Source organism: Oncorhynchus mykiss, chromosome 19 (genome assembly GCF_013265735.2).
Source record: "Oncorhynchus mykiss isolate Arlee chromosome 19, USDA_OmykA_1.1, whole genome shotgun sequence".
NCBI classification, from domain to species: domain Eukaryota; kingdom Metazoa; phylum Chordata; class Actinopteri; order Salmoniformes; family Salmonidae; genus Oncorhynchus; species Oncorhynchus mykiss.
Genome location: NC_048583.1, coordinates 40,391,975 through 40,406,165, shown reverse-complemented (window position 1 = coordinate 40,406,165; position 14,191 = coordinate 40,391,975). Strand labels below are relative to the sequence as shown.

The 14,191-nt window shown below is 41.3% G+C and overlaps 1 protein-coding gene across 1 annotated transcript in view; it reads left to right on the top strand.

The window, feature by feature from the left end:
- The window catches only part of LOC110497835 (protein kinase C eta type), a 33,442-nt gene that overhangs the window by 9,860 nt on the left and 9,391 nt on the right, over window positions 1-14,191 (top strand). Inside the window, exons 3-10 of the mRNA XM_036954802.1 lie at window positions 6,028-6,181; window positions 6,396-6,430; window positions 6,838-6,920; window positions 7,636-7,765; window positions 7,882-8,015; window positions 9,194-9,328; window positions 9,427-9,600; window positions 10,766-10,920. Coding sequence (XP_036810697.1) covers window positions 6,028-6,181; window positions 6,396-6,430; window positions 6,838-6,920; window positions 7,636-7,765; window positions 7,882-8,015; window positions 9,194-9,328; window positions 9,427-9,600; window positions 10,766-10,920 — 1,000 coding nt within the window. The remainder of the gene's footprint in view (window positions 1-6,027; window positions 6,182-6,395; window positions 6,431-6,837; window positions 6,921-7,635; window positions 7,766-7,881; window positions 8,016-9,193; window positions 9,329-9,426; window positions 9,601-10,765; window positions 10,921-14,191) is intronic.

Below are 14,191 nucleotides of genomic sequence, written 5' to 3'. Positions count from 1 at the left end.
GTTAATTGTCTGTCTGCTTTAACACAGCCCCTGATGCAGCTGATTACTTACAGGCTGTCAGACACAGATATTCAGCATCACAGAAACCTGTTTGTGTGTGCGTTCATGCATGTGTGTCGTGTGACTGACTTACTGTAAGTCATACTGCAGGTGCTTTGAATCTTGAATCTTATCGGCTTCTTTGTTTCCTTTCCGATAGAACATTGTTGCTTTAATCATTCATATTTGATCCTCTGTTCTCTGTCGGACAGACATACTCCCCTCCGGGTCGTTCCATTTAATTTCAGCAAGACATCTCAGATTTTTCCAAAAACGTTTCTGTAGTTAGAAACAGAAAAGATTAGCATTCCTACAATATTATTTTGTTGAAATATAATTTGACCTCTGATAATTTTTTGTTGTTGCCATTTGTAGGATTCATATAATATTCAATAAATATAGTACCTAATATCCGATTTGGACCAAACGTTTTTTCTAACAGTGAGTAAGACACGAGTAATCTAAATAAATTGTCAAAAATCACCCACGCACCCCCCCATCCCACGGCCATCCCAACCCAACAATGAGTATCAGTTCTCTGTGCTTGACAAGTAGTATTGGGCTGTTGCTCGGAGTATTGTTTCTTCATCTTATCTTATGCATTCTCCGTGAAATTGTTGATGTTTTTCTTTCTGCTCAGAGAAATTGGTTATTGAAGTTGTTAGCTTTAAGTCCCATCCTACATCCTGATATTACCAGGTATTGACCTCTAGATGGTGCTGTTCCTACTATTAGGTGATTTGTTTTAAAGGGGATTTTTTTGAATGACTTCATCTCTGTACCCTACATAAACAATTTTCTGTAAGGTCCCTCAATCGAGCAGTGAATTTCAAACACAGATTAAAATACTAGGGAGGTTTTCCAATGCCTCGCAAAGAAGTGCACATATTGGTAGAGAGGTACATAAAAAAAAAAGCAGACATTGAATATCCCTTTAAGCATGGTGAAGTTATTAATTACACTTTGGATGGTCTATCAATACACCCAGTCACCACAAAGATAACTCAGTTCCCAGTGAGGAAGGAAACCGCTCAGGGATTTCACCATGAGGCCAATGGTGCCTTTAAAACAGTTACAGAGTTTAATAAATGTGATAGGAGAAAACTATGGGTATACTTGTAATCGTTAAGGACTGAGGAGTTTTTCAGGATAAAAAAATTAATGGAATGGAGTCAAGTACAGGCAAAATCCTAGAGGAAAACCTGGTTCAGTGTACTTTCCACCAGACACTGGGAGATGAATTCACCTTTCAGCAGGACAATAACCTAAATCACAAGGCCAAATCTAAACTGCTTACCAAGAAGACAGTGAATGGTTGTGAGTGGCTGAGTTACAGTTTTGACTTAAATCTGCTTGAAAATCGATGACAAGACCTGAAAATTATCTAGCAAAGATCAACAACCAATTTGATAGAGCTTGAAGAATTTTGAAAAGAATAATGGGTAAATGTTGCACAATCCAGATGTGGAAAGCTCTTAGAGACTTACAGTACCCAGAAAGACTCACAGCTGTAATCACTGCCAAAGGTGATTCAAACGTATTGATTTAGGGGGTGGAATACTTATCTAATCAAGATGTATTACTGTCTTATTTATTTATTAAAATAATAAAAAATCTTCCACTTTTTCAGAGTTTTGTGTAGATTTTTGACAATTAAAAAAAAATTAAATGCATTTAATCCCACTTTGTAACACAGTAAAAGGTGGAAAAAGCCCAAAGTTAGCATTTGAAACAGTGGCCAACAAAACCAAAGCATGGGTTGCTGTCATACCTTGTCAATAGACTGCTTATTGGCAGGGGTTGGATTCAGGGAACCGAAAATCAGATTTCTTTTTTTTTTTGGAGGAACAGAACGAAAACTAAGAACGAAAGTGATCTATACTGTTCCGGAACAGGGCCGTTATATTAAAAGCATGGGAACCGGTTAATAACGTCCTTTTCCCCCCTAGTCCCACAAGAAAATGCAACAAAGCGCCTATGCAAAGCCTGCCAGCTGAAAATCTTGCCAGAGTGTGAGTGTGTAGGCAACCTGTTCCCTGCCCTCCCTCCAAAGCATGCATAGTCTACTGTAGCTACTGACGTTACAGGCGAGATTCAGAAATTAGAGAGAGAGATTTTTAATTTGAGAACAATGGATTTACTTTTTCATTGCTAGTTAAGTATAATATAACATTTCACATTGGATTTATTAAGTACAAAAAAGTAAAACTTGTTTTTATTTTAATTCTGGTGCCGCTCTGTACACACAAGCTTGTTAGCTAGCTCTGGTCTAGCTCTCAAACTCTAAGCAACATTATGTGTAATTTAATAGAACTGAATCATTATCAAGGGTAATGATTTGGTCCAGCTTTAGTTAAGCCAACTTTCTGAAGTTCAAAGACGTTCCTTCACAGAAGCCGTTCCTCTATAGGTATAATTCTGTGGGTCTAACTCAGATAAACCATGTCATAGCAACAAGATGCCCAGCGCCCTCCTCACCACAAAATTTAAATCGCATGTTGCACCCTACACTACACTTGTCTGTCCAATGCATATACAGTTGAAGTCGGAAGTGTACATACACCTTAGCCAAATACATGTAAACTCAGTTTTTCATAATTCCTGACATTTAATCCTAGTAAAAATTCCCTGCCCTGTCAGTTAGGATCACCACTTTATTTTAAGAATGTGAAATGTCAGAGAATTATTTATTTCAGCTTTTATTTCATCATATTCCCAGTGGGTCAGAAGTGTACATACACTCAATTAGTATTTGGTAGCATTGCCTTTAAATTGTTTAACTTGGGTCAAACGTTTCGGGTAGCCTTCCACAAGCTTCCCACAATAAGTTGAGTTAATTTTGTCCCATTCCTCCTGACAGAGCTGGTATAACTGAGTCAGGTTTGTAGGCCTCCTTGCTCACACACTCTTTTTCAGTTCTGCCCACAATTTTTTTTATAGGATTGAGGTCAGGGCTTTGTGATGGCCACTCCAATACATTGACTTTGTTGTCCTTAAGCCATTTTGCCACAACTTTGGAAGTATGCTTGGGGTCATTGTCCATTTGGGAGACCCATTTGCGACCAAGCTTTAACTTTCTGACTGATGTCTTGAGATGCTGCTTCAATATATCCACATAATTTTCCTGCCTCATGATGCCATCTACTTTGTGAAGTGCACCAGTCCCTCCTGCAGCAAAGCACCCCCACAACACGATGCTGCCACCCCCGTGTTTCACGGTTGGGATGGTGTTCGTCGGCTTGCAAGCCTCCCCCTTTTCCCTCCAAACATAACGATGGTCATTATGGCCAAAGTTCAATTTTTGTTTCATCAGACCAGAGGACATTTCTCCAAAAAGTACAATCTTTGTCTCCATGTGCAGTTGCAAACTGTAGTCTAGCTTTGTTTATGGCTGTTTTGGAGCAGTGGCTTCTTCCTTGCTGAGCGGCCTTTCAGGTTATATTGATATAGGACTTGTTTTACTGTGGATATTGATACTTTTGTAACCTGTTTCCTCCAGCATCTTCACAAGGTCCTTTGCTGCTGTTCTGGGATTGATTTGCACTTTTCACACAAAAATAGGTTCATTTCTTGGAGACAGAACGCGTCTCCTTCCTGAGCGGTATGACTGCTGCGTGCTCCTATGGTGTTTATACATGCATACTATTGTTTGTACAGATGAACGTGGTACCTTCAGGCGTTTGGAAGTTGCTTTTATTTTGATTTTGCCATGATGTCAAGCATAGAGGCACTGGGTTTGAAGGTAGGCCTTGAAATACATCCACAGGTACACCTCCAATTGACTCAAATGAGCCTATCAGAAGCTTCTAAAGCCATGGCATAATTTTCTGGATTTTTCCAAGCTGTTTAATGGCACAGTCAACTTAGTGTATGTAAACGTCTGACCCACTGGTATTGTAATACAGTAAATTATAAGTGAAATAATCTGTCTGTAAGCAATTGTTGGAAAAATAACTTGTCATGCTCAAAGTAGATGTCCTAACCAACTTGCCAGTACTACAGTTGGTTAACAAGAAATTTGTGGAGTGGTTGAAAAACAAGTTTTAATGACTCCAACCTAAGTGTATGTAAACTTCCGACTTCAACTGTACATAGTTTGCCCGCTCCATAGCAAGCTTCTCTATCCATTGAAGCAATTTAATGTTGAGCGAAATGTAAAACGAAACAGAAAGGAACTATCTAAATTGTTCCTTTTTTTTTGTGGTTTGAACTGGTTCAGTACTTTATTTTGCTGGTCGGAACAGTGGAACGGAACGAAAAAAAGGATGTTTCTGTTCAGAACGAAACAATGGGAAAATCATTTAAATTTCTACCTCTGTCTGCTTACAGAGGTAGAAGGAACACCACCATCTAGTGGTCAGAACCTGGTAATATCAGGATGTAGGATGGGATATAAACCTAACGACTTCAATTACTAATTTCTCTGAACAAGGGGAAAGTAAATTCACCAAATTCACTGAGAATATATTACATAGGATGAAGAAACAATACTCTGAGCCGCAGCTCCATACTACATAGAAAATTGATGCTGTATACTGGTTGTTGGAATGGCATTGGTGAGGGGTGGGGAGAGTCCGTCGCTGGCCTTTGACCATTGTTTTGGATTCCTCAGGTTCTTCTCCTTGTTAGGGAAAAAAAATGTTTGGTCCAAATCGGGTGTTAGGGACTTTATTTATAGAATATTATATGAATCCTATCAATTAAAATGGCCAATTTGGATGCAATTAATGAGCTTAATCTCTCAAAGATAAAATTATATTTAAACAAAATAATGTTGCAGGAATGCTAATCGTATCTGTTTCTAACAACATAATTGATTTCAGAACAATCTGAAGTGGTGGGTGTCAATTCTCGTTCTTGTGCTTTTTGAGTAGGAACAACCCCTCTAGCAGTTTGTACAGTACTCTGTTATAGTTAATTCACCACTGAAAATCATCAAGACCTTATCTAAACTGCATCTGACCGATACACTGTATAAATCATAACTGCACTGAGCTCTGCACATTTCTCTCACTTTATCATCATATAACTCATAAACATCTGTTTTAAAGATCCCTGATACGTGTACGGTTGGGATAGGTCGTGAATGCTTTAGAGAAGGTCCAGCCATTGAATTACTGTGGTGTTTAGCAAACTCTCACCCTCAAGTTCCCTTTTTATCTGCTGTCACTTCTGACTGGTTTTCAAACTTGTCAAAATTCTACTCTGCTCCAATAAGCATGTAGAATGTGTATGTTTTCCCAGTGAACAAACATAGTGTGTTTGTGTTTAGCTGCTATGTGTTTGTGTTTAGCTGCTGTGTGTGTTTGTGTTTAGCTGCTGTGTTTGTTTGTTTGTGACTGCCCAGCATTGCTGTATGTTCCGTCTCATACCCTAACTCTCCTGTGTTGTTCTATTCTGCTGTGTGTTTAGCGTTGCCACAACACTGTTATGGGGGTTATTGTGATGTGGAAGGAAATGCAGGGGTTAAGGTTCAGCACTGTAGGAGGGCTGCTTTTGACCATGAGTAGTGTTGGCAAACTGGGACTTCATACAGGAACTACCAAGACCTGCCCATAACTCACTGATCTGTATTATCCCTTTGGAAACTCCCCTCGCATTACGTCTGCTCAGCTTTAATGATGGTCCACGATAGTGGCTGACTGGATGGTGTCACTTAGGGGTGCACCAAGTGACATCTTGTCTTATATCCTAGTTCAATAAAGAGAAATAACTCGTTTTTTTTTGCTGTGGCGAGCAAATCAACCAAAAGCAGTCAATATCTGACAGTTGAATGCCGTACTCGCTATAATACACCACCATCTCTCTCTCTAAGGTGTTGGGACTCCACATCATGCACGTTTTTGTTGTATACTTGTGGTTTCAGCACCTCACAAATAAAATGTCAGTTTAAAAAATGTCTGTTTAAAAACGCGTACCATCCGTGATATGCTTGTTGTGTACTCATTTTAACATGTCTGTCTGACCTCCATCCCATTGTGTTCTCAGATGACGCCACGGGGAAGGCCAAGGTGTTCAAGCAGTTCAACAGGAAGAGGCAAGGGGCCGTGAAACGCAAGATCCATCAGGTCAACGGACACAAGTTCATGAGCACCTTCCTACGACAGCCCACCTTCTGCTTCCACTGCAAAGAGTTCATCTGGTAAGGGTGCACACACACACACACACACACACACACACACACACACACACACACACACACTCCACTGCCCTTACCTCAGAGAGTTCATCTAACGTGGTACACCAACTGTGACTGTATTGTCAATTGTGTAAAATAGAAACAGCCCATTACAATCTATTTATTATGTAAACATTATGCCTTGCATGATTTCTGATTGTCAGGTCTTTGGTTACAGGGGTGTGTTTGGGAAACAGGGCTACCAATGCCAAGGTAATTGACACTGTTTTCTTTGTTGGGTCTTTCTTTCTGCTTTCTGTCTCTCTTTCCTCCTTCACACCATTCTGTGACCACCCGCCCACTCAGACAGGAAGTAAGTGCTACTCCACAGAGACTGAGCTCTCACACCTCTTTTATTATAGAGTTGCTGAACCCAACCTCCATCTCAACTTACGCTGCCTGGCCTCCATCTCACAAACACTCTGTTTAAAGTTCACTTTCATGAAAATAATTTGGCATCGTGCTCTTTCTCTCAAACAATTGATTAGAATCACCAACGTTTCAGCAGGAAGATGCCTTTGTCAGAGTTTCTTTCTTTAAATGAAAGGATCAGCGACAGACATGGTTTGATTGTTTGCTGTTTAGTTTCCATGTTTTCATTCTGTCTGTCTGTTTCCCAGTATGCACGTGTGTGGTTCACAAGCGATGTCATCAGTTGGTTGTCACGGTGTGTCCACGTATGAAGAAGCCTGTCAAGGAGCCGGTGAGACAACATACAGAGACCAGCCATTTTACCTTCATCACCATATCCCTATTCCAATACATTAATGCTGTAACAGCTCTGTCATGTCATCACTATGACACCCACACCTGCATGCATTCTCCAAAAAACCACCCCCTCATCAATGGAATGTGTTCAGACAATGCAAAGACAAAATGTTGTCTTTTTACCTGAAATACACTGTGAAAAATGTCAGGGGATTCCAGAGTCAAAATAGGCTGATCTACAGGTGCATTGTGTTACAGCTGATAGACCTTAGACGTATGATGAACATACATGTATTCAGCAGCTGTGTGTTGATCAGGGACCCTGCCCAGGATGCTGTTTGTGTTGAGCTGTTCAGTGAGGCAGAAAGGTGTGGGCCAACAACATCAAGCTACTGAATATTATCACACATATTCTACAAGTACACCAAAGACATTTTAGGGAACTTGTCTCAAACTGAGTTTCAATGTATGCTGAACATTCAAGTTTCATGTCCCGGTCTACTACACATATGAACACACCATACCACTGAAGAAGAATAGGAACTAAACAGATTGACACTTGACTTATTAATATACTGGTATGTGAAGAAAAACATTGATGTTTTGAGAAGTAGCATAATTACTTGCTAATGAATTATGATGCCATATGATGGTTTGCTTGAGCAAGCCTAGGTCAATGGGGTGACATACTGATGAAATCTCATTCACAGACCACCAACCAAGGCTTCAGTATCAACGTCCCTCACAAGTTCAACATCCACAACTTTAAGGCTCCCACCTTCTGTGACCACTGTGGTTCTCTACTGTGGGGCCTTGTCAGACAGGGTCTACACTGCAAGAGTAAGATTCTTTAATTTCTCATACTCTCTCTTTCTCTCTGATGTTTATGGACAGGTAGAAATCTGCACGGCTTATTAACCTGTACTTCCTGTGTATTGTGTGTCTGTCCTCTGCAGGCTGTAAGATGAACGTGCACATCCGCTGTAAGGGAAACGTAGCACCCAGCTGTGGGGTCAACAGTGTGGAGCTGGCCAACAAGTTGGCAGAGATGGGCCTGCAGGCCGGGGGGTTCTCCAAACGCAATTCGCTGGTAGGAGAGAGAGCAAATAAGACATACATACATACATACATACATACATACATACAGTGCCTTCAGAAAGTATTCACACCCCTTGACCTTTTCTACATTTTGTTGTGTTACACCCTGAATTTAAAATGTAATAAGTAATCTGTAAGGTCCCTCAGTCGAGCAGGGAATTTCAAACACAGATTCAACCACAAAGACCAGGGAGGTTTTCCAATGCCTCACAAAGAACGGCACTTATTGTTTGATGGGTCAACAACAACAAAAAAGAATGGTAATGTTTTTAATTACGCTTTGGATAGTATATCAATACACCCAGTCATTAGAAAGGTACAGGCGTCCTTCCTAACTCAGTTATTGGAGAGGAAGGAAACCCAGTTAAGGATTTCACGAGGCCAATGGTGACTTTAAAACAGTTACAGAGTTTAGTGGGAGTGATAGAAGGAAACTGAGGATTGATCAACAACATTGTAGTTAGTCCACAATACTAACCCAATTGACAGATGGGAAAGAAGATTGCCTGTATAGAATACAAATATTCCAAAACATGCATCCTGTTTGCTACAAGGCACTAAAGTCATACTGCAAAAAATGTGGCAAAGTAATTCACTTTTTGTCCTGAATACAAAGTGATATGTTTGGGGCAAATCCAATACAACACATTACTGAGTACCACTCTCCATGTTTTCAAGCATACTGAAAATCTATGGCAATACCTGGAAATGGTGGTCTAGCAATGATCAACAACCAATTTGACAGAGCTTGAAGATTGTTTTCTTTTAAAGAACAATGGGCAGATGTTGCACAATCCAGGTGTGGAAAGCTCTTAGAGACTTACCTAGAAAGACTCACAGCTGTAATTGCTGCCAAAAGTGCTTCTACACAGTATTGACTCGGATGTGAATACATATGTCAATTAGATATTTCAGTATTTCATTTTCAATAAATGTGCAAACATTTTGGTAATCATGTTTTCACTTTTTCATTATGGGGTAGTGTGTGTAGATTGGTGAGAAAAAATGATACATTTAATCACTTTTGAATTCAGGCTGTAACACAACAAAATAAGTCAAGGTGTATGAATACTTTTCGAAGCCACTGTACGTGCGTACATACATACATACATACATACATACCAATATGAACATACTCAGTAGTTAAATGCTCATCCTGTTGTTCACCAGTCCACTGGAGTGCAGGGCCAGGAGCGGGCCCTCAGTGTGAGGAGAGAGAGTGAAACCCCTCAGCAGCAGACCAGACATCTGGGCATCTCTGACTTCACCTTCCTACAGGTGCTGGGGAAGGGCAGCTTCGGCAAGGTGAGACAACCACCATAGAGCAATACCACCATGGACTGTGTGATGGTCTAGAGTTTGGTACCGGTAATTAACATGTGTGTGCTGTGTTCCTATTTCAGGTGATGCTGGCTCGGTTGAACAGCGGTGAGCGGGTGTTTGCAGTGAAGGTGCTGAAAAAGGACATAATTCTGCAGGACGATGATGTCGAGTGCACCATGACAGAGAAGAGAGTGCTGTCACTGGCCAGCTCCCACCCGTACCTCACTCAGCTCTACTGCTGCTTTCAGACACCGGTAAGAGTCACACACACACCCACGCACACTCACTGGCAAGTCTGTAGCTGTAATGCCTAGAGTGTCCTGTTGAGGGCAGCAGTGCCCTGACGTTATCTGAGTGGGAATGCAGCACAGTGTGAATGACCCTCTGCATGACAGAGCTATTCTCCAACCCAGGAGCCTAATCTGCTTTAGCTGTTTGAACCCTCACTGGCCTACTTCACTTTGGATCAGAATAGAGCAGCGTTGAGTGATGGATCCATGATACAGCCCATTCCCTTCCTCTGTTACTAAAAGTGAACTACCTTTACTCCTTCCTATACCCCACTCCCTGTTCCTCAGGCTACCACTTCATATCACACCCCTTGTGTTTGATTAGCCCACTATAATCTCATTTTGCCCTGGCTCCTATACACAGCTTTCTTATTCTTAACTGCCCCTAGACCCCATCTATCTTAACTTAATAGTTTGCTGTCTTTTTCCTTTGTTATTAGAGGGGGTAAATTGACTTGCTTCAGGTCTAATTGCACCTGCACTCTCACAGAGCCTTTCCACACCATTCATAACCATGATTCTAATGCAGTTGTGTTACTAGTTAACATCTTATAAGCTATAAAAAATAAAGAGAGTCGCTTATAGTTTATTCGCTGTTAGTCACCACCTCTAGATAAAATCATTTTTTTCTGGGTGTGCGCCAGCTTATGTTTTTTATTCGACTTGTTAATATCTTACCAATGACATGAAGTCAATGTAAGACATGTTTAGGAGATGATCATAGTAAGGTCAATCGAAACTCTATAGACTCTCTACCTAGCTAGTGTTCACAGGGTCTGTTCTACCATGTGCTGGCTAGTCATGTCTGGGACATTTATGACCCAGACAGTACTGCTCATGTTCTGGAACATTTTTTTCCTGCTCATGTTCTGGAACATGCGGGTGTCTAACCTGTAATGAGAAAAAAGGATGTATGTATTTGCACAGTGTATTTTCTCATTAGTGTCATGGAGTTGTGGCTCTGCAGTGATGGCTGCATGAATCTGCTGTATGGGCTCATGAAATGTATGAGTATTAGACACCATTACCTCCTTGACACGAGGAATTGGTATGTCCTCGAGCTGTTGTGGAGGTAGTGGGGTTTCATTGTTGTGTATTTGAGAAAGGAGCCGTTGTCCCTGTGTTCCAGGACCGCCTGTTCTTTGTGATGGAGTTTGTCAATGGGGGCGACCTCATGTTCCACATCCAGAAGTCCAGAAAGTTTGAGGAGTGCCGCGCTCGCTTCTACACCGCCGAGATCACCTCTGCACTAAGGTTCCTGCACAGCAAGGGCATCGTCTACAGGTCTGACACACAATCACATGCTCTTATATAGAGACAGCTAACATTTAGTTGGAGTGATGCCAAGGTGGCCTTTGACTGGTTCTAATCCATCTAGTCTTTTTACGGGGCTGTTGTCAACTTACTGTGATGGCCAACACAAAGGTCTCTGTCAAGCCTCATGTTGATAAAGGTGGCAGCATCATGTGAGCGGCTACGCTAAATGTTGAGTTTATATTTAGATAGCCCTCCGTGTCAGCGCCACATAGCATGACTGCTAGCTTCACGTGACGAGCTAATGTCCTTTCCTGGAAATAGCCTAACCCTAGTACTCCAGGTCTTGCTCTATAACAGTACTAAAGACCTCATGCTGACTTCTCAGCTCATGGCCCCAGATGTAGCCCAAGTGTATTATGTAAAGTAATGTCTTTATCGTGTCTCAACTATCTCTTCCTTGTGCTCTTTCACCCTGAGGTAAAGGGCTAATATTATCAGCCTATCAGGGGCAATAAAATAATAATAATAATAATTGTTTTTGCAAAAGTGCTTTAACCTCAATTTTAGTCCATTAATATAATCTTGAATCGAAGACCAGAGCTAATAGTACCTAATGTCAACATGTTACAGACCACCAGCGTACCCTTTTGGAGAACACATTAGTTTTAGTGTTTGTCTCAAATGTATTATGATTAGATCGTAACCTCTTTATGTTTGCTGACTGTGCTGTTAGTCATTCTCACGTTTGAAGACCAGAACCGCACACAAACTAACTACACAGCAAGCACATTTGGTTCCTTGGAAGTTGAGGGAACGTACGTTTTTGGTTCTGGGAACTAAGCCATAAGTTTCCTGACCGTTTAAAAAACGTTCAGTTTTACCGTTCTGAGAACTTCTGTGAAAATGTTGCTTGTTCTGGGATCATACATACAGGAGATTCTGAGAACGTTTTACTATGGTTCCCTAAATGTTTTCCTGGGAGGTTTTATTAACATCCTGAGAACGGAAATTCTAGATGAACTTTCACTGAATGTTTCAATAGGACTATATAACACTGCTGGCTCAGGTTAACTGTTTTGTACTCCAAGCACAGATAGGACACATGGAAATTAATTAGCTTAGGCAATTATCATGTAGACACATTTTGTTATTGTGGCAAGGCATCAGTGAGATTCTAACCTATGATCTTCTGTTATGCTGAAGTATTGAAATTCCCCCAGGAGAATGTTGTTTCTTAACGTTCTCTGAACTATTTGAGAACATTCACCATATCAAATCAGTTGGAGAACATTCTTAAAACATTGCAAAAACTGTAACTAAATGTAACCATGTTTTAAACTTTTAGGAAATGTAATGAAGTACCAAGAAAATTACGTTATTTTGTCAAGTTCCTTAAATGTGCAGAGAATGTTCCAAAGCCAATCAACTGTCCTGCTCCATTCCCAGAAAGTTGTGGGAAGATAGAATAACCATAGGACAACCACGCTCTAAGAAACGTATGGTTCTCAGAACATTATGTGCTAGCTGGGTAACCATTAATATGTAAAACGGTCTGGGTGTACATCACTAACTTCTCCCTCTCCTAGAACTTCCCCCTCACAGTATTCTAGTGAAGCACTTTGTTCCTCTTCGGCTGCAGCTGTTTCCCAATCACCAGTTGTAGATGTGATTCTCAGCAAATCAGCATGGCTGTTTGTCCTCAAGGTCATGACCACACCTTCACTATGACCTACATCTCACAGACAAAGGTCTAATGTATACTGTCTATGTTAATTCCCTACCCACCCAGCCATGCCTCTCACAGGAAGTGATGAAGAGGAAGTGAGTGGATGAGATAGAGACTGCAGTTGGCTTGGAGATAAACACTGAGATAAACCAGAGGACAGGAAGCAGGCAAGGTTTGTGATTAAGTAGAGGGTCACTCTGAGTAGAACAGTGCTTCATTAGACTCAAGCCTAAAAAAAAACACCTGGCTCCCTCACAGCTATCTGTTGTTTCTATGGAAAACTAACTCTTGCGGGGCTGCTTGTCGGTGTTGATGTTGTACTGAAGCTTCATGATGCCCTATGACCCTCAAACTCAACTCTGGACCTCAAAGCCAGTTCCATTGCATATTTTCATTGTTCCCCTCTAATCAGGGACTGATTTAGACCTCGGGACACCAGGTGTGTACAATTCATTATCAGGTAGAACAGAAAACCAGCAGGCTACGGACCTCGTAGGGTAAGAGTTGCCTACCCCTGCCCTATAACATGTAGTGAAATGTATACTCCTGGGTTGAATTCCCATGACATTAGTGTTTGGTTGAAAAGAGAGCTGCCCTCACTTGGCCTGTGTTGTTTGTTTTGCCGTAAGCCAGAGGCACCATGAGGAAGTGAATCAGTATTACACAATGAGTTTACGGTAAGTCAGGACAAACCAGCTTAAACCAACCACACTCTCCTTCCAGTGTGTGTGCGTGCGTGGCTTAACTTGGCACACTGTCTTTATCTCTTTCTCTCCCTCTCTCACACACTTAAATCTTTTGTCAGATCATTACCTCACCTTTACCTGCTCACTCAGCTATGCCAGTCGATCACCTTGGTGACATGACATCACTGCTGTGTCACCTGATCTTAGATTAATGCTATTGGCTTGGTTAATCTGTTTTTCAGACTGCCAAGGCTCCAAAGGCCTCAATGGGTGGGGGGGGGGGGGGGGGGGGGAGACAGAGACAACTTAGTGTGACTGGGGATGATTTATTATGTAGGAACCAACTTATTGCTCTGCTCTGCTCCTACCTTATAGTTTCTCCTGATGATAAGTAGTGCTAATTCAAAGACGCTAGACAACCTTCAAAGATACTAGAGCGACGAGCACATTCATTTCCATTTATTTCCCATTTTGACAGGTCAATATTGACACTGTAGCACACCCCCCCAGCCCCATTAAGCTCTGTCATGAATGTGACAGACTTCTCTCTGCTGCCAGTACTGTAGCTCTCTGTTCAGCTCTATTCTCCATGTCTCCTGGTCCTACAGGTGGTCACTGTCCTCATGTGGCCTATACTCACCACACTCTTTCACCTCAAAGACTTATTTTAAGCAACAACTTTCAACGGGGTTGGCTTGGGACAGTTTAGCAGTCACAAAATGTAATATAGCAGCATTTGCTGACTCGCTGATAATGGGGAACATACTGGAAGTGAAATAGTTGCTCCAAAAAAATTTAAAGTACAGATTTATGGGTTTAGCTGTGGCATCTACAGGTCAGGAGATGTTTGTAATGAGGTATTTGTGTGTGAATGTTTGTGCTGTTG